This window comes from Oncorhynchus mykiss, chromosome 9 (assembly GCF_057628025.1).
Source record: "Oncorhynchus mykiss isolate SJ-2025 chromosome 9, ASM5762802v1, whole genome shotgun sequence".
Lineage (NCBI taxonomy): Eukaryota > Metazoa > Chordata > Actinopteri > Salmoniformes > Salmonidae > Oncorhynchus > Oncorhynchus mykiss.
The window spans coordinates 27,268,083-27,289,113 of NC_143030.1; the positions used below are offsets into that span (position 1 = coordinate 27,268,083).

At 45.2% G+C, this 21,031-nt stretch overlaps 1 protein-coding gene across 4 annotated transcripts in view; it reads right to left on the reverse strand.

Annotated features, from left to right (window-relative positions):
- focad (focadhesin) overlaps nucleotides 1-21,031 on the reverse strand; it is a 63,721-nt gene that overhangs the window by 37,039 nt on the left and 5,651 nt on the right. The window contains exons 5-11 of one of the 4 annotated variants that reach the window (XM_021615173.3): nucleotides 20,508-20,606; nucleotides 4,875-4,976; nucleotides 4,339-4,582; nucleotides 3,965-4,165; nucleotides 3,312-3,399; nucleotides 2,821-3,014; nucleotides 2,276-2,536 (exon numbers count right to left, since the gene is read on the reverse strand). In XM_021615173.3, coding sequence (XP_021470848.3) covers nucleotides 2,276-2,536; nucleotides 2,821-3,014; nucleotides 3,312-3,399; nucleotides 3,965-4,165; nucleotides 4,339-4,582; nucleotides 4,875-4,976; nucleotides 20,508-20,606 — 1,189 coding nt within the window. The remainder of the gene's footprint in view (nucleotides 1-2,275; nucleotides 2,537-2,820; nucleotides 3,015-3,311; nucleotides 3,400-3,964; nucleotides 4,166-4,338; nucleotides 4,583-4,874; nucleotides 4,977-20,507; nucleotides 20,607-21,031) is intronic. The other 3 variants (XM_021615174.3, XM_090183861.1, XM_090183860.1) reach the window with 3 other exon arrangements.

A 21,031-nucleotide genomic window follows, 5' to 3' on the forward strand; every position in this document is an offset into this window, starting at 1 on the left:
GTGGCTTGTAAATCTCGTGTTTGCAGCACCCTAGTGCCTGCAGGCTGCGGCAGTGGTGGTGTTGTGATTTAGCCTCCTAGTTACTGAGAGACATAGAGGTCGGGGGGGGGGGGAATTAGCCCACAAGCCAATGGTGTAAAGGAGAAATTAATCAGCCCATAAAAACTGTATATGGGGTGTCGACACACACACACTGTAACGACACAAACACGCCTCATACTGTACACACACACACACACACAAACACACACACACACACACACACACACACACACACACACGGGTACAAGGAAATACCATGGGTATAAAAGGCACCAATAACTTACTGCTCCCCACTTAACTAGCAGAACAACAGGCGCTCAGGGAGCAATTACAGAATCAAAAGGTGTGCACTAAGCCATCTAATGAGCGCTGCAAATAAGGGTGATATACAATGTGACATTTCTTTATTGTCTATAGCAGGTGATAGTCCTCCGGGGTCACAGTGTCTGACGGTTTTAATCCTTTGCCTTTCAACCGGTGGTATATAGTGCATCCGGAAAGTATTTGAACCCCTTCACTTTTTCCACATTTTGTTACGTTACGCCTTATTCTAAAATGGATTCAATCGTTTTATTTTCCCCTCATCAATCTACACACAATACCCCATAATGACAAAGCAAAAACAGGTTTTTAGAAAGGTTTGCAAAATTATTGCAAATAAAAACTGAAATTTTGCATTTACATAAGTACTGAGACCCTTTACTCAGTACTTTGTTGAAGTACCTTTGGCAGCCTCGAGTCTTCTTAGGTATGACGCTACAAGCTTGGCACATCTGTATTTGGGGAGTTTTTCCCATTCCTCTCTGTAGTTCCTCTCGAGTTCTGTCTGGTTGGATGGGGAATGTCGCTGCACAGCTATTTTCAGGTCTCTCCAGAGATGTTCGATCGGGTTCAAGTCCAGGGATCTGGCTGGACCACTCAAGGACATTCAGAGACTTGTCCCGAAGGCACTCCTATGTTGTCTTGGCTGTGTGTTTAGGGTCGTTGTCCCGTTGGAAGGTGAACCTCTAGAGCAGGTTTCAATCAAGGATCTCTGTACTTTGTTCCGTTCATCTTTCCCTCGATCCTGATTAGTCTCAATCCCTGCCACATGAAGCTACCACCACCATGCTTAAGCCGGAGGGATGGTATTGCCAGGTGAAGAGCAGTGCCTGGCTTCCTCCAAACGTTACGCTTGGCATTCAGGCTATAGAGTTCTATATTGGTTTCATCAGACCAGAGAATCTTGTTTCTCATGGTCTGAGAGTCCTTTAGGTGCCTTTTGGCAAACTCCAAGTGGGCTGTCATGTGCCTTTTAGTGAGGACTGGCTTCCGTCTGGCGACTCTACCATAAAGACCTGATTGGTGGAGGGCTGCAGAGATGGTCGGGTTCTTGGTCACCTCACTGACCAAGGCCCTTCTCCCCCGGTTGCTCAGTTTGGCTGGGTGGCCAGCTGTAGGAAGAGTGTTGGTGGTTCCAAACGTCTTACATTTAAGAATGATGATGGCCACTTTCTTCTTGGGGACCTTCAATGCTGCAGAAATTGTTCGGTACCATTCCCCAGATCTGTTCCTCAACCCAATCCTGTCTCAGAGCTCTACAGACAATTTCTTCAACCTCATGGCTTGGTTTTTGCTCTGACATGCACTGTCAACTGTGGGAGCTTAATAGACAAGTGTGTGCCTTCCCAAATCATGTCCAATCAATTGAATTTACCACAGGTCGACTCCAATCAAGTTGTAGAAACATCTCAAGGATAATCAATGGAAACAGGATGCACCTGAGCTCAATTTCAAATCTCATAGCAAAGGGTCTGAATACTTTCCATATGCACTGTAGTGATAGCAACAAACAGGGTTGTGTTCAGTAGGGAGAAATTGTTTGGAAGCAGAGTGAAACAGGGAATAAGAATGCACATTTTTGTTTTCAGTTTCAAAGCGATTTGCCCCCGTTTACCGTTCTGAACAAGATATTCGTAACATTTTTGTATTTTTCTTGCAGGATGACGTTGTGCACAATTTTCGGGGACCCGTTTTGGCTCGTGAACTACTGGCTGAAATTATACAAAACCTTTTAACGCATCTTTAAGTGATTCAATAAAAACTATTGTTCACCCAAAAAAAGTATAACAGTTCTGTAATTCCTAGAGTTTAACTTTATATAACTTACAGTTATATATGAATGTGGGTCCTGCATGTGGTCAACATTAACTTTAATCAAATGTGGCTTCAGCATGCGGTTTCCAGTAGCTACCTGTGCGGGGTCTGCCTGGGCGATGGCAGCTGCAGTTTTCAGGGCCAGTCTGCAGACGTCCTGCTGACCGGTGACCACCAGGTGAGCCACGGTAAGGGTGAGGGGAGACGGGACGCGCTGGCTCAGGGGCAGGGCCGAGGTCACCGCCAAGAGCCACTCGCTAGCCGCCACCGGGTCCCCTGTCACCTGGCGTAGGACCTGGGTGGCCACCAGCAACTCACTGGACCACAGGCTGAGGGGTAAGGCTAACTGGGACACCTTCTGGTAAAGAGTAGGAAAGAGAGTGGGGATAAGGGGGAGATGAGGGTTGGAGGGGGGTTGGCAGAACTATGGGTATAAAGACCATATGCTAACAAGAATGCAGGGCATAATATTTACAGTATGACACACAGTATGTTAACTTGGCATATTTCATTGCTTGGCATTAATCATTGCTCCTCTCACGCACGTCATAAATAAAGGCCAATCTGGAGGTAAATCCCGCTTCAAGTTTTTTTGTGAGTAGGCCTTTATAGAAATGAACCCTAAGAAGTGCATTTGTTTACCTCAGCAGGCTTGGAGGACTCTCTCTGCGCATTCTGAAGGAGGCTCTGGGCCAGGCTCTGGTTGCGTGTGTGTGTGCGGGAGTCCGTCAGGGGCTCCATGAGGGATGAGCAGGAGAGGACCTGCAGGAGAGGCAGCACCAGCACCGGGGTACCCCAGGGGGGTCGCTCACACTCTGGGGGGGCCAGACTTAGGGCTGCAGGGGGTAAAGATATGATCATTACGAGAGTTGGGGTGTAGGGATGGAGAGAGAGGGAGAGGTGAGTGTGTGGATAGCCAGAGGCAAGAATAGTGGAGAGAGACAGAGAGAGGTGCATGTAGGGAAGGTAGAGAAAAGAGAGGCAAGTGTGGGGGAGGGAAAGAGTGTGGAAGAGTGAGACAGGTGAGAGTAGTAGAGAAAGAGGCAAAAGGAAAGAGCGAGAGAGGTGATTTTAGAGGAGTAGAGAGAGGGACCAGTCTGTGTAAGGAGAGGAAGCTGAGAGAGAGTTGATACCCAATGTAAGCAGCCCGGTCTGCTGGGACGCTGAGGCCTCGAGAAGGAGCAGAGCCAAGCCCACCATCATGTCCTCCACAGGGAACTCCTGGAAAAACACACACATGCACAGTCACACGCACGCACTTTCGAGGAAGTGAGAATACAAACTGACAACCCCCTCCTACCCCCCCCAACACAAACACACACATCCCAACCCCGAGGGGTCTTGAAAACGCAGGGATCGTAAGCGCAGCACACTGAGCTCCAAAGATTCCCTCTCAGTCTTCGACCCCCGGAGGAATCTTTGGAGCTGTATGTGCTCCCAAACCAATGCTTTGAGGAGATTAGGATCGCACCGCGAGGCGGATCTGGATACATTGAGCGGGAGCTGTCGACAGAATCCTAACAAACCTCCACAGCCACAGGCAGACAAACAAGCTAAAGAGTTGCTGTGCTTTGTGTCTGTCTGTGGGGAAACGGTTTGCTGGGGGTTCTTCCTTCTCAGAAATATAACATAACCATAAACAGCGGCAACGCTTGAAAGAGCGTGAAGCAAGAGGCTGATCTCATTAGAACCCACACAAACTGTTTACTGATCTGTGCAGATGAAGGAGATGAAGACAAGGTGAGGAAGCCATTTTCAACTATTTTGGCTTGCCCGGCTGGCTCACCTCTGTGCGGGTGGGGAGGAGCTGGTGCAGTAGTTGGAGTAGTGGTCTGCAGTCTCCACTAAGCTTCAGACTTAGCTGACAGGCACACAGCAGCTGCAGGGCCAGCTGGGCCCGCTCACTCCCCCAGTCGGCCACCTCCAGAGCCGGGATCATGGCCTCCACGAGGCCCCGCAGCTCCAACACTGCCTCCACACTGTCCACCTGAAGATGGAGACATAACACAGGCCGCGTCAATGATCATACCATACCTGCTATGTTGTGTCTTTCACATGTGCTGTGTTGTGCTATGCTATAGTGGGTTCACAGGTTCATGTCTATACTGTAAATAGTGTGTTTCCTCAAAGAAACAAAAAGGAAAATCAATCTCGTCTCACCTGCATGTGAGGAACTAGCTCGTAGAGACAGCGAACCAGGCTGTGGCATACCACAGGGCTCTGTCCCGGGTCCTCTTCAGTTTCCTGGTCTTTCTTCTTTTCTTGGTTGTGATCCCCCGGCTGGGGGGGCAGTAGGACCCTGAGGAGGCTGTGTCTGAGCAGAGCGTACTCTGGCAGCCGCTGGGGCTCACAGTACAGGTAGCGCAGGAAGGGGGCCAACATGGTCACGTACACAGACTCACCCCTACACGTGTTATATGCATGCACACACACACAGGAGAAATCTGTGTTAAACACACACTTGCACGTCCATGTAGTAAAATGTAACTGTAAAGCATATTTAAAAGTAGATAATATCACACCTCGAAGAAGAACACAAATCAAACAGGTGAACTAGCTGACAGTCATGTCATGAGTTATGGAGGACGCTCCAGCTGAACGACCAGATGACTTGGACATGTTTGAAGGCCGAGCAGTTCGGCCTCACCTCTAGTTCGTTCCCGGGGCTGGCCAGGGAAGAAACCCCTTTAGCTAACCTGTCAGCGGCTTGCTGGATGAAGTCGTCAATCTCCAGCAGCAGAACGGGCCAGCAGTCAGGACGGTTCTCCAAGACGATGATGTATGGATGGGGGCTGCTCCTGTAACATATTAATTTATTTGTTTGGTTTTGCTTTGGGCTACTGGTAGGTATGCAATCTCTATGGATGTGTGAAGATGAGTTGTTTGCTCACACGCTGTAAATAAATCAGTCAAATTAGTGTGCGTCCCAAAGCGGCAACCTATTCCTTATGTGGTTCACTACTTTTGACCAGAACACTATGGGCCCTGGTCAGATGAAGTTCACTATGTCGATAATAGGGTGGCATATGGGACGCAACCATAGTGTCTTATAAGCCCATATGTCTGGGCAGCAAAGACAGTTAAATAAACAATCATTCATAATCAATTATCCCATTTGTTTATCCGTCTTCCTTCATCTTATTTAGCTGACAAGGCCAACGCAAAGCAATCAAGGTTTCCGGTTTTAAGTCCAGGTAAAAAGTACTGGAGTTTAGTTTAGTTTGAAAGCTAATGCAACACATACGCATGAATATATAAAAAACAGGAAAAAAGACATTTGGATATTTGGTTTAATGTATTCTGTTCCCTTATTTAGATATTTCATTATATTACAGGTCAGTGGGTAATAGTGCAGATATTATGGCCAGTTCGTTGTGCTCATAGTCTTTCCCTGAATGAGTGTGAGTCTAGCAGAAGCCTGGCCTTGAAGAGGGGTGAGACTGACTGATGCATCTGGGCCTCATCGACTAAGAGTTTCTCAGGCAAATGTTCTTCTGAATAACTTAATGTTGAGGTCAGAAGCTGTTTACACAGCCACCCTAAATCAGATTTTCTTTCTATATCCGATATCTCTTTCTGACCCTCCACACACAGTTTTAAATGTGACCCATATCAGATTTGCGCATTCACACTGATGTAGCATTTGAAGTAGCACGCAGATGCAATGCTCATTTCCCATCCCTGTTCCTTAAAAAGTTGGTGGTTGTCATGGTAAAGGCAGGTTGTGCGCAATAAGAAACACATCAGAGCAAAAAAAAAATCTGATATGAGTGCCCTGACAGAGGCTGCATATGGAGGATAGGGTTTGTATCAGAATTGAGATCCACATATGGAAGTGGTATATATTGGAAGTCAAAAGATCAGATTCCATGTGGTTTTTTGTTGTTGTAAATGTTTACACATTTTACACAGTTTAGATAGGTATGAGATATGCAAATAATTGCCAAAAGACCTGAATTGGACTGCTGCATAAACACAACTAACATCCTAAAATGACCACAGGACTCTGAATTAGGTCAGATTTCAGTCAGCAGCTTAATCTTTTGTCACAAAATTGTTTCACCGAGATGTGACCTACCCATCAAACAATATAAAGTCACATTTAGATGTAATAATTAGCTAAGAATCTGTCTTAGTTGGAAACAAGCCAAATAGTCGTAATATTACTTTACTATTACTTTTTAGTCCATCTTAAACAGATATTTTTTGTCATGCTGAGCCTTAAAAATGAGCATAACCAGAGGCTTTCAAATTTCTTCGGTCTACAAAGCTCTGTGTAACTTAGCAGACGAGTTCTTCTTCTGATCTGCCCAAAGTATACATAGATTCCTCCAGGACAATGGATACACTTCTGACCACCAAGCTTCAGAAAGGTTGATGTAGGCAAGTCCTATGCCTCAAGCAAAGGCTAATGGAGCTCAGGCCGACAAGAAAGCAGCTCACATAGGAAACCTCTCAACCCAGCAAAGTCCCTGGCAATGCCTTTAAATGGCCTGGCTGTCATTGTAACAGGATCTTACCTTAACTACTGTCAGACTGGACAACAAAAGAGAGGGGGAACAAAAACATTACGAGGACGACTACCAAAGCCAAAGAAGCCTTTAACGAGGCTAATGCCTGCCCTCGCCCCTTATCCCAGTCTTCCCCCTGCCACCTGGGGGCTGGGGCAGAGCTGGCGTCAGGCAGACCGTGCCCAGCCTAAGAACTGGCCACCGGCCGACTGGCGAACAGAGGGGCTGTGGTGCTCCTGGTCCCAACAATCCACAATGACGTTCAATTAGGTCAGAAAAGGAGCTCCAGTCCAGATTCTGGCAGTGTAGTTGTATGTGGGAAATGGTTGACTGTCTTAGTGGTTAAAGAAAAGTGGGTAAACTCTGAACACCGGTGGAGCTGAAGAGGGCAAAGGCTCTTTTATGAAAAGTGATTCATGGAATACAATAACGAGGATATAACATCCCACTCTTCAGAATCTGAATGAGTAAACCAACCTGAAGTCTACATTTCAAGAGAGATTGGACATGGCCTTTGAACAAGACAAAGGCCCAGGTTAAAACAACACACTTGTGGCAGGGGGACATTGCCTGCAGACAGACAGGCGTGATTGTGACCACTGCCCCACGTCAATCATTGCATGCCCCACTGAGTGCCTCCAACACCGGAGGAAGGACGTCTCTCGCTCTCCCTCCCTCCCTCCCCCTTTCTCTCTCTCGTGTGACTGACCAGCTTGCCTGCCATAGTCTCTTGCGGAACAAAGCATCCCCCTTCCCTCCACATCCCATGGCGTAATCTGTCTGACTATCTCTCTATCCCTCTCCTCAGGTTCCCCGTGGTTCGTCTCAACCTCCAGTTCAATGCGGCCTATCCATCAGGCCTTCTTTCTCTCCAGACAGGCCAGACAGACCCACCATTACCTGCTTTCACAGCCAGACAATGGAGGGAGCAGGAAGCTGACAAGACTGACCTTGCTACCTTGCCATTGTTGAACTGCAAGTTCATTGGCAGTGGCAGAATAAAGGGCGCTGGGTTGGAGGGTAGCGGGGCTTTAAAATCAAAGTTTGTCGTCTTCAGATTTTAAAAGTGGTCTGAAGTCCACATCCCACACCATTGGTTGTGTAGATACACTATACCAGGCTATATGGCTGAAGTTATAATGAATGGAAAATATTTGGAAATTAGATAGTGTTTATCTTTTCCATTCATTTGTGATTGAGGCAAACAGCTGGATCTAGCCCACATAACAGATGGCGTGCAACATGAACACACCTCCCCCATTAGACCAGTTAGGACACGTGTCAAACTTTTCCAACAGAGTGTCTGCGGGTTTTCACTCCACCCTTGTACTTGATAGATTAATAAAGTCATTAATTAGTAAGGAACTCCCCTGACCAGGTTGTCTATGTCCAAAAACCCGCGTGGAATGAGTTTGACACCCGAGTTGAGGTCTGAAATTGTCAGACTAATTTTAAAAGTGTCCCTTTACAGCTAGAATTCTTAAATACAGCATTTTATGTATTTTAAAAAAAACGTAGAAATGAATGATAAATACCCATTTATTCTTGAAGAATAAATCAAATCGAAGTTTATCACGTGCGCATAATACAACAGGTCTGCTTACTTACAGGCTCTAACCAACAGTGCAAAAAAGATGAACAATAGATAAGTAAAGAAGTAGGGGAAAATAACAGTAGCGAGGCTACATACAGTAGTGAGGCTACATACCGACACCGGTTAGTCGGGCTGATTGAGGTAGTATGTACATGTAGATATGGTTAAAGTGACTATGCATATATGATGAACAGAGAGTAGCAGTAGCGTAAAATATACTTGTCTTATGAGTTTAGTTCAACTGTTGTATCCTATCAGAACCCAAAATATACTTTTGTTTTACTCCAAAGTTTGTAAACAAACACTGTATAGCCTTAAAACATGGTTCAAACTATAATGTTGATATAATGGATGGTCAGTCCTTGCATCCATAGCTTTGTCTATGAATTTAGAGCAGTTACATTTCTCCAGCTCCATCTCTTAGTTTTTTTTTTACAAAACAGGGATGGGTAGAACACTTTGTTACTGTTATAATTAAGGACTCTAACTTTAACTGCCCAATTAACTTTGAACTGTCCTTTTAAGAACCCACCAGTCTGGCAATGTGTGCAGGTTACGCTGACTCCCAGATGAACTCAGATCACACAAAAGGAGGTGGGGGTTGGGGTGAGGGAGACACGACAGGGCCTCACCGGGAGAAATGTATACAAGCTTTAGTGCCACACCAAGTCGGAATCGGAAATCGTCGGACGCCCTGGAAATGCAGCTTAACTGAAGCCTGTCTGGTTGGGTGGGACCGACACGGTTATGGAGACAGACAAGACAGATACAGGACGTGATCCTGGGAGAATGGCGCTCGTTTTCGCACCGGACCTCCTGAACACCCCCTCCTTCTGGTCCCGCTGGGTGGTTAAGTGGCTTAGTGTCTCTGTGGAAGATTGAGCGGGGCAGCGGCGGGCAGACGGTCAACAATGGGCACCTTGTGGGCATTCTTCATTAATCCCGCAGCATTTACAATCGCCCAGCAGAGCCAGGCGCATCCACCAATGGCGGAGCGAGGCTGTCGGCCCGGCGGCTCCACCCTGCTGCCCCAGGCACATTCATCTTCTCACCAGGGAATGACAGGGAGTGAGACGGAGAAGAGACGTAAAGAGGGGGGAAAAGGTAACAATAAAATGGAGGGAAATATAGAGAAAGGGGGGAGGTATAGAAAAAGAGATACACATATGGTGAGAGAAAACAACAGGGATGGAGAAAGAAAGAGAGAAAAGATAGGCCTAGCTTGCATCTGTGTCTTTTTACCCACCACTCTGTAACTGATTTCGGGGGGCCCCAGGATCTTGGCAGAGGTCCACATCAAAGACTGGGGTAGGGAAAACGAAGACAGGGGAGGGGGAGGATTCTCTCTATAGGCTTTGAGAAAAGCATCCATTTCTGCCCTGGATATACAGTAGCTAAGAGTTGTGTACATTTTACAATTACATTTTTGCCATCTAGCAGACACTGTTATTTAGAGAAACTTAAGAGTGGTGAGTGCATACATATTCATACTTTACTACATACTGGTCCCCCATGGGAAGCGAACCCACAACCCTGGTATCGCAAGCACCTTGCTCTACCAACTGAGCTACACGGGACTGTATTGACTTGTCCCCAGAAGGATTCCCCTGCCCTTGGTGGTTGACACCCATTCATTCTCAAAACCGGAATAGCCATGTCCATCTTGGAGAGTTGTGTGCTGGCTAGCTGGCTCAAGGTGCAGCCTACTATACGGCTGCTCAGATCAGTATTGAAGCATCTAGTGGCAGTAGATATTGGCCCTTTTGTACTTTGACGCGTTCCTGACACCTTAGGTGACTGCTGAGGTGTCATGATACATGATTCATCAATCCACTATGAAATTAAATCAGAGCTGGGCCTTAACAGCCCATTGGCATGGGTTGATGTTACCCAAATGAGATATTAATCATTATCAGCAGGATGGCTCAGCCAGAGGACAATCCTATGGAAGGGGTCGGTATACTAACTTCCTAGCATTTCTCCACAGGGACATAATTCTATGCTTCCCAAATTAAACCCTATAGTGCACTACTTTTGACCAGCCCTGGTTAAAAGTGGTGCACTAAGGAATAGGGTGGCATTTGGAACGGCGAGTCATGATCTACAGCCCCATAATTGCAGTAGAAGGCAAAGTACTCCCGTATTACTATGATATCATCACAGCATTTCTACTGCTGTACAAAAGCCTAAGACATACTCCGAGTTGATATTCACGTAATAAGAAATTCCCCTCGACCACAACTTGGGGGAAACAACCATTCTTTCCCATTCACCCCCAATGGTAAAATATTTTTGGGGTTATACAGAATGAGAGAAAAAAACATCCCAAAAAGCTGCTGTGTTGTTCAATGTACATGTAACCAGGTCAAAAATCCAGTGAGAAGAGGCTTCAGGCTATTCGGTGTGGGAGAGAGGGAAATGTGGGGACTTTGTCCAAGTAGGCTACACCTAGCTATGTGTGTGGAAAACATTTCATCACAGGTAAGACATTTAACTTGTTTAGTATAGCCCATGTGTAACTCCACTCACTACTTGTAACTGTATAGTCTGTGTCGTTGGTTTTGGCTAGCTTAAATGTTCCAGTCGGTAGCTAGCTAGCTTGCACTCACTCATGTGGCTGCTAGCACCTTCATGAAAAGGGGAATGAGGGAAGCCCTACAATATAGTGTTTTTCTAAGTAGTATGAACTCTTTGGAGCAGGCAATGTTGAAAAGGAACCTTTATACATGATGTACTTTTCTTAAATGTAGTTTTGTAATTGACTAAAACAAGGAGACAACAAGATAATTGCGTTTGAAAAGGGTCAAGTTTCTACTGTGAGCCAATGGGGTAACCTAGGTAACCACAGGTTGTTTTCCCCACAGGCGTTCTATCTAACACCGACTGGGACTATTACTACTCAGAAAAAGTACTATTATGACCTCACTGTAGCATTTCCATGAAAACCCAATAAGACTTTAGGCTACCAATGTACTACATCTGTAGCATTTTCATGACTTCATTAGGATCTTAGATTACTATGATGATATCAATGAAGTATTTCCACAACTAAATAACGACTAAGATATTACAATGACATTGTAGTAGTCCATGACCTTACAGCGGAGTAAGTCAGACATTACTACTACAGATGCAATTATGACATAATGCTAGTCGGACTACAACAAAAGTTATCACAATGCTATTATTACTACTACAGATGCTATTATGACAATGTTTTCGTAACAAAAGAAAAAAACATAACTACTACAGATGTTATGACATCGCGCTATTATGACTATTACAGATGTTATTCTGACAGGGCGAGATGTTATGACAGGTTTTATTATGACATGTCATTTTGACTACTTTAGATGCTATTATGACCACCACATGTTATTATTACTACAGAAGTCAATCGAACAACGCTATCATGACTATCCACAGCTGTTATTACAACAGAATGGTATCACTACCACTGCAGAAAAATCTTATGTTATGATAAGCATTATTATTATTCATTTAATTTGTAAAGCGCTTTTCTCAACCCAAGGCACACAAAATAATAACAACAGCAACGATCCAAAACACAGAAAACAAATCAAAGCTATATACAGCTGTCGCCAGATCCGGAGGACATGAGAACAGAAATAGCAGAGGACCTTGAAGGCTTTTCTGAACAGCACAGTCTTGAGCTGTGCCTTAATGGGGGCCAGAGACTCTGCAGCCCTAATAGTGTCGGGAAGTGAGTTCCACAGCCTCGAAGCCGCGCAACTGAGAGCCCTGTCACCCGTAGTTATTAAGTCTGCTGCAGGGCTGAAGGGAAACAGAACTGGAGGAGCGACGTGTGCGTGTGGGGCAGAAGGGTAGAATGAGGTCAGACAGGTACTTGGGTCCAGAGTTGTGGATATCTTGGTTGGTGTGAACCAGGATTTTGTCGTCGATGCGTGAGCATATGGGGAGCCAGTGGAGGTAGAACAGCACTGGAGTAATGTGCTTGCGGGGGGAGGTGTGGGTGAGCACGTGAGGACCCGTTGGAGACATTTTGTAGCCTGTTAAGGCACTTGGCAGATGCGCCAACAAAAAGGGAGTTACATGGAAAATTTGACATTGGTCAAACTCTTGATGTGCGCCTCAAACGAGAGCTGACTGTCAAATATCACACCCAGGTTGCGAACCTGACTGGAGGGGAGGACCTTGACATCATCAATATTGAGGCTGTAGCTGCTGATGTTGGTAATGATAGTGCCAATCAGGAAGACCTCTGTCTAGTTGCAATTTAACTGCAGGAAACTCAACTGCATCCATGTTTTGATGTCCTGCAGGCAGCTGACCAGGAGTGCAGTGCCATTGGCAGTGTTTGTGGAGACATACAGCTGTGTGTTGTCAGTATAAAAGTGAAAGCCCAGTTCGTGTTTCCTGAAGATGTTCCCAATGTGGATACAAAACCGTAGTGGCCCCAGTACGGACCCATGTCGGAGCACAACTCTGTCTGACTTACTAGGACTGATGGCTACAAACTAGTAGTGATCAGTGAGATAGGACCTGAACCAGTACAAGACCGTGTCTGACAGGCCCTTCTCCATGCAGTCTAGCAGGATGGCATGGCTGAGCGTATTGAATGCTGCACTGAGGTCCAGCAGTCAGAGGATGCTGGCAACCCGAGTCAGCATTCATGAGGTCATTAGTGACCCTTACCAGGGCAGTCTCAGTACTGTGTCTAGCTCTGAAACCCAACTGGAAGGGCTCAAGTAGGTGGCCAGATGGCTTTGGAGTTGGCTACAAACAGCACGTTTGAGGAGCTTACTCAGGAAGGGCAGGTTGGAAATAGGCCTTTAGTTCTGGAAGTTGTCATGGTCAGATCCAGGCTTCTTAAGTATTGGTGTGACTGCGGACAGTTTGAGCTGAATGAGGGACACACCCAGTGATGAGGGACTTGTTGATCATTTCTGTGAAGGCTCCAGAGCAGGTAAGCAGGTCTTGACAAGGGAGGTGGTGATAAGGTCTAAGCAAGTGGTGGGCCTCTTTGTCCTAACCAGCTTGGTTGCATCAGCTGCAGTGACTGTGGTGAAGGTGGAGAACCTTGACTCAGGGAGCATAGGACTTGGTAGCTCAATTAAAGAGGCTTGGGAGGTCAGGAAGATGCAATTCATGTTTTAAAGTTTGCTTTGGAAGAATCACAGGTATTGATTGCACCGTTCTGGGAAGGCTGAGGTAGCACAATTATTCACAGGTTGGAGGTAGGGTTGTTATGGTGACCGTATTACCGCCACATCGGCGGTCACGAGTCAATTTTTACGTGACTGTGTAGTCTCGGCAATTAGGCTTTTCCAAGCTCTGATGCTGCTGCTGGTCATTAGTAGCCTACCAAACTTGCTAACCACCTGGTACTCAGCACTCCATTGTCCCTTTAATCACTCAAAAATGTAATCAAATACTTCATGAGAACCCAGTAGCTCATGTTACGCAACATTTCTATAGACTATGCAATTAAAAAATATAGGTTTGATGTTCTCTATTTAAAAAAAGGAGGATACCAACAGCTTTCTATAGGCTAGGCCTACTATACTTTTTTCTCAACTTTCCTAATATTAAGCACTTTGCTTCTCTGTACAACAGGAGTGTAGCCTACCTGGCTGGCATGAAAGGAACCACGGGAAAAGCGTCATCCATTCACTATTTAAGTGCATAGATGACATGTATGTTTTCCCCTGACCATGTTTTGAGACAGGAGCGTGACAATGGTCCATTCTAAATCAAAAACAAATTCACACATATATTATTTAGTATATGTAAAGACAACATCAAATCAAGAATAGTCTGATGGGTGACAATATTACCCTATCACTTGTGAATATCCTATCACCAGCTTGAATGCAGTAATGCAAGAAACAGCGCATGCCGTTTTTTCCCCAGACTTTTTCAAAATATAGTTGCACATGTAGCTTATCCCAGATGTGTATAGTAGCCAAATGACTTCTTAAAATGAAGCACATTCATTTGCTTTACAATGGGTGTAGAGCCTAACTGGCACACACACACACACACACACTGTGTGAGTTTCAAGTTCGGGGAAGACCATTTTCACCATAAAATGCATGCATAATCAGATTCGTGGTCACTTTTGAGAATGGTGTTTTTCCGCTAATTGATTGCATTTTGGAACATTCGTACTTACAGCCTACTGCCGTGTGCGCATTGCTGCGCTTATAATACTGAAGAAAGCCAAATAGTTCATCTACATTTTAAGCTAAATGTTCTCATCTGTTGCATCAGCTTCACTGTTTAAAAAAATAAATAATTAAGCTAGTGATTGTATTAATTTGGGATCCATCGCATCCTACATCTGTCCCAGACTATGTTTGGAATATTTATTTCTCACACAGAATAGAATAGGTCAACTTTTGTACTATGGCGGATAGTAGATTGACATAGGCTAGTGCTTTTGCTGTTCGTTAGGCCTACTCATCTTGTTGGCTGACAAAAAGTAAATGTGGAGACAGTTCTTCCAATATCTTTAATATGCGCCTCGGATGTGTCAATTCTGATAAGAATTGAGATATCTGAGAGAGACATGTGAATGAGAGGTGCTTCGGAGCACGCAGCCGGGAGAAATAATGATTATATTCAGCCCAAGGACACAACGGCCACTGGCCGGAAAGGCATGGATTTGTTAGGGGGCATTGCGGCCTAGGAGCGGTGGGTTAACTGCCTCGTTCAGGGGCAGAATGACAGATTTTCACCTTGTCAGCTCGGGGGATTCAATCTTGCAACCTTACAGTTAACTAGTCCAACGCTCTAACCACCTGCCTCTCATTGCACTCCATGAGGAGACTGCCTGTTACGCGAATGCAGTAAGCCAAGGTAAGTTGCTAGCTAGCATTAAACTTATCATATAAAAAACAATCAATCAATCAATCAATCATAACCACTAGTTACCTACACATGGTTGATGATATTACTAGTTTATCTAGCGTGTCCTGCGTTGCATATAATCGATGCGGTGCGTATCGTTGCTCTAATGTGTACCTAACCATGAACATCAATGCCTTTCTTAAAATCAATACACAGAAGTATATATTTTTAAACCTGCATATTTAGCTAAAAGAAATCCAGGTTAGCAGGCAATATTAACCAGGTGAAATTGTGTCACTTCTCGTGTTCATTGCACGCAGAGTCAGTGTATATGCAACAGTTTGGGCCGCCTAATTTGCCAGAATTTTACATAATTATTACATAACATTGAAGGTTGTGCAATGGAACAGGAATATTTAGACTGATGGATGCCACCCCTTACACAAAATATTGAACGGTTCCGTATTTCACTTAAAGAATAAAGTGTTCATTCAGTATTGTTGTAATTGTCATTATTACAAATACATTTTTAAAAAAAGCTTTTTTTGGTCCTCCAATAATCGGTATCGGCGTTGAAAAATCATATTTGGTCGACCTCTATACAGGATGGCAACAACAACTGCCCGAGTTACACCAGGAACGCACAATCCCTCCATCAGTGCTCAGACTGTCCGCAATAGGCTGAGAGAGGCTGGACTGAGGGCTTGTAGGCCTGTTGTAAGGCAGGTCCTCACCAGACGACATCACCGGCAACAACATCACCTATGGGCACAAACCAGGCAGGACTGGCAAAAAGTGCTCTTCACTGACAAGTCGCGGTTTTGTCACACCAGGGGTGATGGTCAGATTCGCATTTATCGTCGAAGGAATGAGCGTTACACCGAGGCCTGTACTCTGGAGCGGGATCGATTTGGAGGTGGAGGGTCCGTCATGGTCTGGGGCGGTGTGTCACAGCATCATCGGACTGAGCTTGTTGTCATTGCAGGCAATCTCAACGCTGTGTGTTACAGGGAAGAAATCCTCCTCCCTCATGTGGTACCCTTCCTGCAGGCTCATCCTGACATGACCCTCCAGCATGACAATGCCAACAGCCATACTGCTCGTTCTGTGAGAAATTTCCTGCAAGACAGGAATATCAGTGTTCTGCCATGGCCAGCGAAGAGCCCGGATCTCAATCCCATTGAGCACATCTGGGACCTGTTGGATCGGAAAGTGAGGGCTAGGGCCATTCCCCCCAGAAATGTCTGGGAACTTGCAGGTGCCTTGGTGGAAGAGTGGGGTAACATCTCACAGCAAGAACTGGCAAATCTGCTGCAGTCCAGGATATGCACAGTAGTACTTAATGCAGCTGGTGGCCACACCAGATACTGACTGTTTTTTTTTATTTTGACCCCCCCTTTGTTCAGGGACACATTATTCCATTTCTGTTAGTCACGTCTGTGGAACTTGTTCAGGTTGTCTCAGTTGTTGAATCTTGTTATGTTCATACACAAATATTAAGTTTGCTGAAAATAAACACAGTTGACAGTGAAGATATTTCTTTTTTTTGCTGAGTTTACATCTGCGCATGTATAGTTAGCCTAGTTTTCTTATACGGTTGTTCTAGACAATGGGCCAGTTGCTTTGAAAGAGCGTAGCTCTTCAGTGTACCAGGGAGGCGATGTGTTGTATTAAGCCAGAGTCAGTAACTGGCAGGTAGAGATCTATTTAGTAAGCTGGCCAGTGTTTACAGTTTTCAGACTTCTAAACTGAATGCAGCGTTTCTTGGGCCGAATGAGTAAAGGAATAGCTAGGGTGAAGGTGATAAGTTTATGGTCAGACAGCCCTCACACATTTCCTTCCAATTTGGCGAGATCCACGCCTGTGGAGACTAGGTCCAGTTTATGGCCTTTCTTGTGGATGGCAAAGTCCACGTGCTGTTGGTGTCCAAAGTTGTCCTGGACATCCGCCAGGCCGGTAGAGAGACAGCAGTCAAGGGAGACGACATGTATGTTGAAATCACCCAGCTCTAGCATAGCATGGGCTCAGGGGTGTTAGTAGCTCAGATAGTTCAGCAGGAAAGTTAGGGAGGCCAACAAATTAACACAGACAGTACTGATACAGAGCCATTGATCTTGAAAGGCATTCATTCAAAACCGGACAGCTGCAGTAAAATCACAGTGCTGTCAGTCCTGCAGATTACAGCCAATCCGCCACCCTGTCCGGATGTGCGAGGACAGTCCAGGTAGGTGTTGCCAGATGGAGGGAATTGGTGGAGGGATATGTACTCATTGGGCTGATGCCAAGTCTCAGTGAGAAAGAGAATGTCTAGACCTCTATCAGTGATGATACCATTCAGTAGTAAACCTTTGTTGTTTATGGACCGTGACTTTAAAAGCCCCAGTTGTGCATGATGTGTGCACTCGTAATCCGAGCAGTACAACAGACTTAAGTTTGTTAATTAGTCTCCTACCGCCCCGTCATCTGCATTGTTTCCGCAAGATCCCGTCTTGCTTAATTAAGGCTGTTGCTCAGCTCCCTGCACAGGGTTGTTTTAATATGTTAAACATTTCTGAGAAAATCTTGGGTGTAGTGAGTGATAGTTGCTTCCATTTCTGTATCTTTTGGTCCAGCCTTTGGTCCAGTAGATGGGAGATGAGATAAAAAAGAGATGAGGATCAAGGATGATCTGAACTGGTACTTGAATCCAAACAATGAGCTAGTTGATTGGAGAAGTAGTCAAATACAATATATATATATATACAGTGGGGCAAAAAAGTATTTAGTTGGCCACCAATTGTGCAAGTTCTCCCACTTAAAAAGATGAGAGGCCTGTAATTTTCATCATAGGTACACTTCAACTATGACAGACAAAATGAGAAAAAAAATAAATCTGGCTCTCACAGACCTGTAACTTCTTCTTTAAGAGGCTCCTCTGTCCTCCACACGTTACCTGTATTAATGGCACCTGTTTGAACTTGTTATCAGTATAAAAGACACCTGTCCACATCCTCAAACAGTCACACTCCACTTGCAGAAAACGTTTGACCTCTGTCATTGCCAACAAAGGGTATATAACAAAGTACTGAGATAAACTTTTGTTATTGACCAAATACTTATTTTCCACCATAATTTGCAAATAAATTCATAAAAAAATCCTACAATGTGATTTTCTGGATTTTTTTTCTCATTTTGTCTGTCATAGTTGAAGTATACAGGCCTCTCTCATCTTTTTAAGTGGGAGAACTTGCACAATTTGTGCTGACTAAATACTTTTTTGCCCCACTGTATATACAAAAGTATGTGTGGATTCATCTATTTCAGCCACACCCTTTGCTGACAAGTGTATAAAATGAGCACACAGCCATGCATCTTCATAGACAAACATTGGCAGTAAAATAGCCTAACTGAAGAATGGAATGGCCTCACTGACTTCCTACGTGGCACCGTCATAGGATGCCACCTTTCCAGTAAGTTAGTTCATCAAATTTCTGCCCTGCTAGAGCCACCCCGGTCAACTGGAAGTGCTGTTATTTGTGAAGGGCAAACATCTAGGTGCAACAATGGCTCAGCCTACGAAGTGGTAGCCCACACAAGCTCAAAGAACGGGACCGCCAAGTGCTGAAGCGTGAAAAGAAAGTCTGTCCTCAGTTGTAACACTCACTACCGAGTTCTAACTGCCTCTGGAAGCAACGTCAGCACCAGAACTGTTCGCCAGGAGCTTCATGACATGGACTTTCATGGCCGACCAGCTTCACACAAGCCTAAGATCACCATGCGCAATGCCAAGTGTCGGCTGAAGTGGTGTAAAGCTCGCCGCCGTTGGACTCTGGAGCCGTGGAAAAGCGTTCTCTGAAGTGGTGATTCACGCTTCTGGGTTAGGCGGATGCCAGGAGAACGTTACCTGCCCCAATGCATAGTGCCAACTGTAAGGTTTGGTGGAGGAGGAATAATGGTCTGGGGCTGTTTTTCGTGGTTCGGGCTAGGCCCCTTAGTTTCAGTGAAGGGAAATCTCAATGCTACAGCATACAATGACATTCTAGACGATTCTGTGCTTGCAACTTTGTGGCAACAGTTTGGAAAAGGCACTTTCCTGTTTCCGCATGACAATGTCCCTGAGGATAAAGCGAGGTCCATACAGAAATGGTTTGTCGAGATCGGTGTGGAACCTCATCGAACACCTTTGAGATTAATTGGAACACCGACTGCGAGCCAGGCCTAATCGCCCTACATCAGTAATGCTCTTGTGGCTGAATGGAAGCAAGTCCCCGCAGCAATGTTCCAACATCTAGTGGAAAGCCTTTCCAGAAGAGTGGAGGATATTATAGCAGCAAGGGTTGGGGCAACTCCATTTTCATGCCAATGATTTTGAAATTAGACCTTCGATGAGCAGGTGTCCGTCCACATACACTACATGACCAAAAGTATGTTAACTAATTTAACGTTGTTGGTAACATTTTTAGTTCCCTGTTCAATACTTGATCAGCTAAAAGTTGATAAAACAATGCACATAGAAAACACTTACAAATAACTAAGGATACATTTGCAGGAGTAAACTACCAAGGCTGCCACTATGCGCCATGGCAAGCATGGAATTACCTGAAGGAGTAGTGATAAGTGATGTGGACTCAAAGACCCGCACTCCACTCCAATCAATAGTCTCACACTCAGAACCTAACTTGATGTTATGAATCAAAAGTAGCCTAGACATCTTTCCTCATGTGGTCACAGTAAAGTTGGGAAATAGAGCGGTGTGTATGGTCCTATTTGGCCCACAAAGTCATACCACGGGAAAGAAAAAGAAAAAGTGGACTAACCTGATGGAGTGGGGACAAATGAAGTGGAATAACCTGATGGAGTGGGGACAAATGAAGTGGAATAACCTGATGGAGCGAAGACAAATGAAGTGGACTAACCTGATGGAGCGAGGACAAATGAAGTGGACTAACCTGATGGAGCGAGGACAAATGAAGTTGACTAACCTGATGGAGCGAGGACAAGTGAAGTGGAATAACCTGATGGAGCGAGGACAAGTGAAGTGGAATAACCTGATGGAGCGAGGACAAATTAAGTGGACTAACCTGATGGAGCGAGGACAAATGAAGTGGACTAACCTGATGGAGCAAGGACAAATTAAGTGGACTAACCTGATGGAGCGAGGACAAGTGAAGTGGAATAACCTGATGGAGTGGGGACAAGTAAAGTGGAATAACCTGATGGAGCGAGGACAAGTGAAGTGGAATAACCTGATGGAGCGAGGACAAGTGAAGTGGAATAACCTGATGGAGTGGGGACAAGTGAAGTGGAATAACCTGATGGAGCGAGGACAAGTGAAGTGGAATAACCTGATGGAGCGAGGACAAGTGAAGTGGAATAACCTGATGGACTAGCGACAAGTGAAGTGGACTAACCTGATGGAGTAGGGACAAGTGAAGGGCGTTCCTTTGTCTCGCTGGTCCGCTTGCACCTGGAGAAGCCTTCCTATCACTTTTATCAACCCCTGCACATTCCTGTTCATAAGAAGCAGAAAAAAATCAATAAGGCCAGGAGTATAACTAGCAGTTTACAGAAAACCCAGATAGCTTGGGACTATACTGTGCAGAGGACCTTACAGGGATACCTCGGGATTTTGACAATGACGCCCTGTATATACATCCCCAGAGTCAGATGAACTTGTGGATACCATTTTTATGTCTGTGTCCAATATGAAGGAAGTTAGAGTTAGTTTCGTGAGCCAATGCTAACTATCATTAGCGCAATGACTGAAAGTAGCGGAATGACTGGAAGTAGATACTTCCAGCCATTGCGCCAACACTAGTTAGCATTGGCTCGCAAAACTTCCTCGAACTTCCTTCATACTGGACAAACTTTGCTGTGGGGTTGTGGAAGCTGTAGTCAGACATTTAAGCTATCCGATTGGCCAGCGCAATAGGAG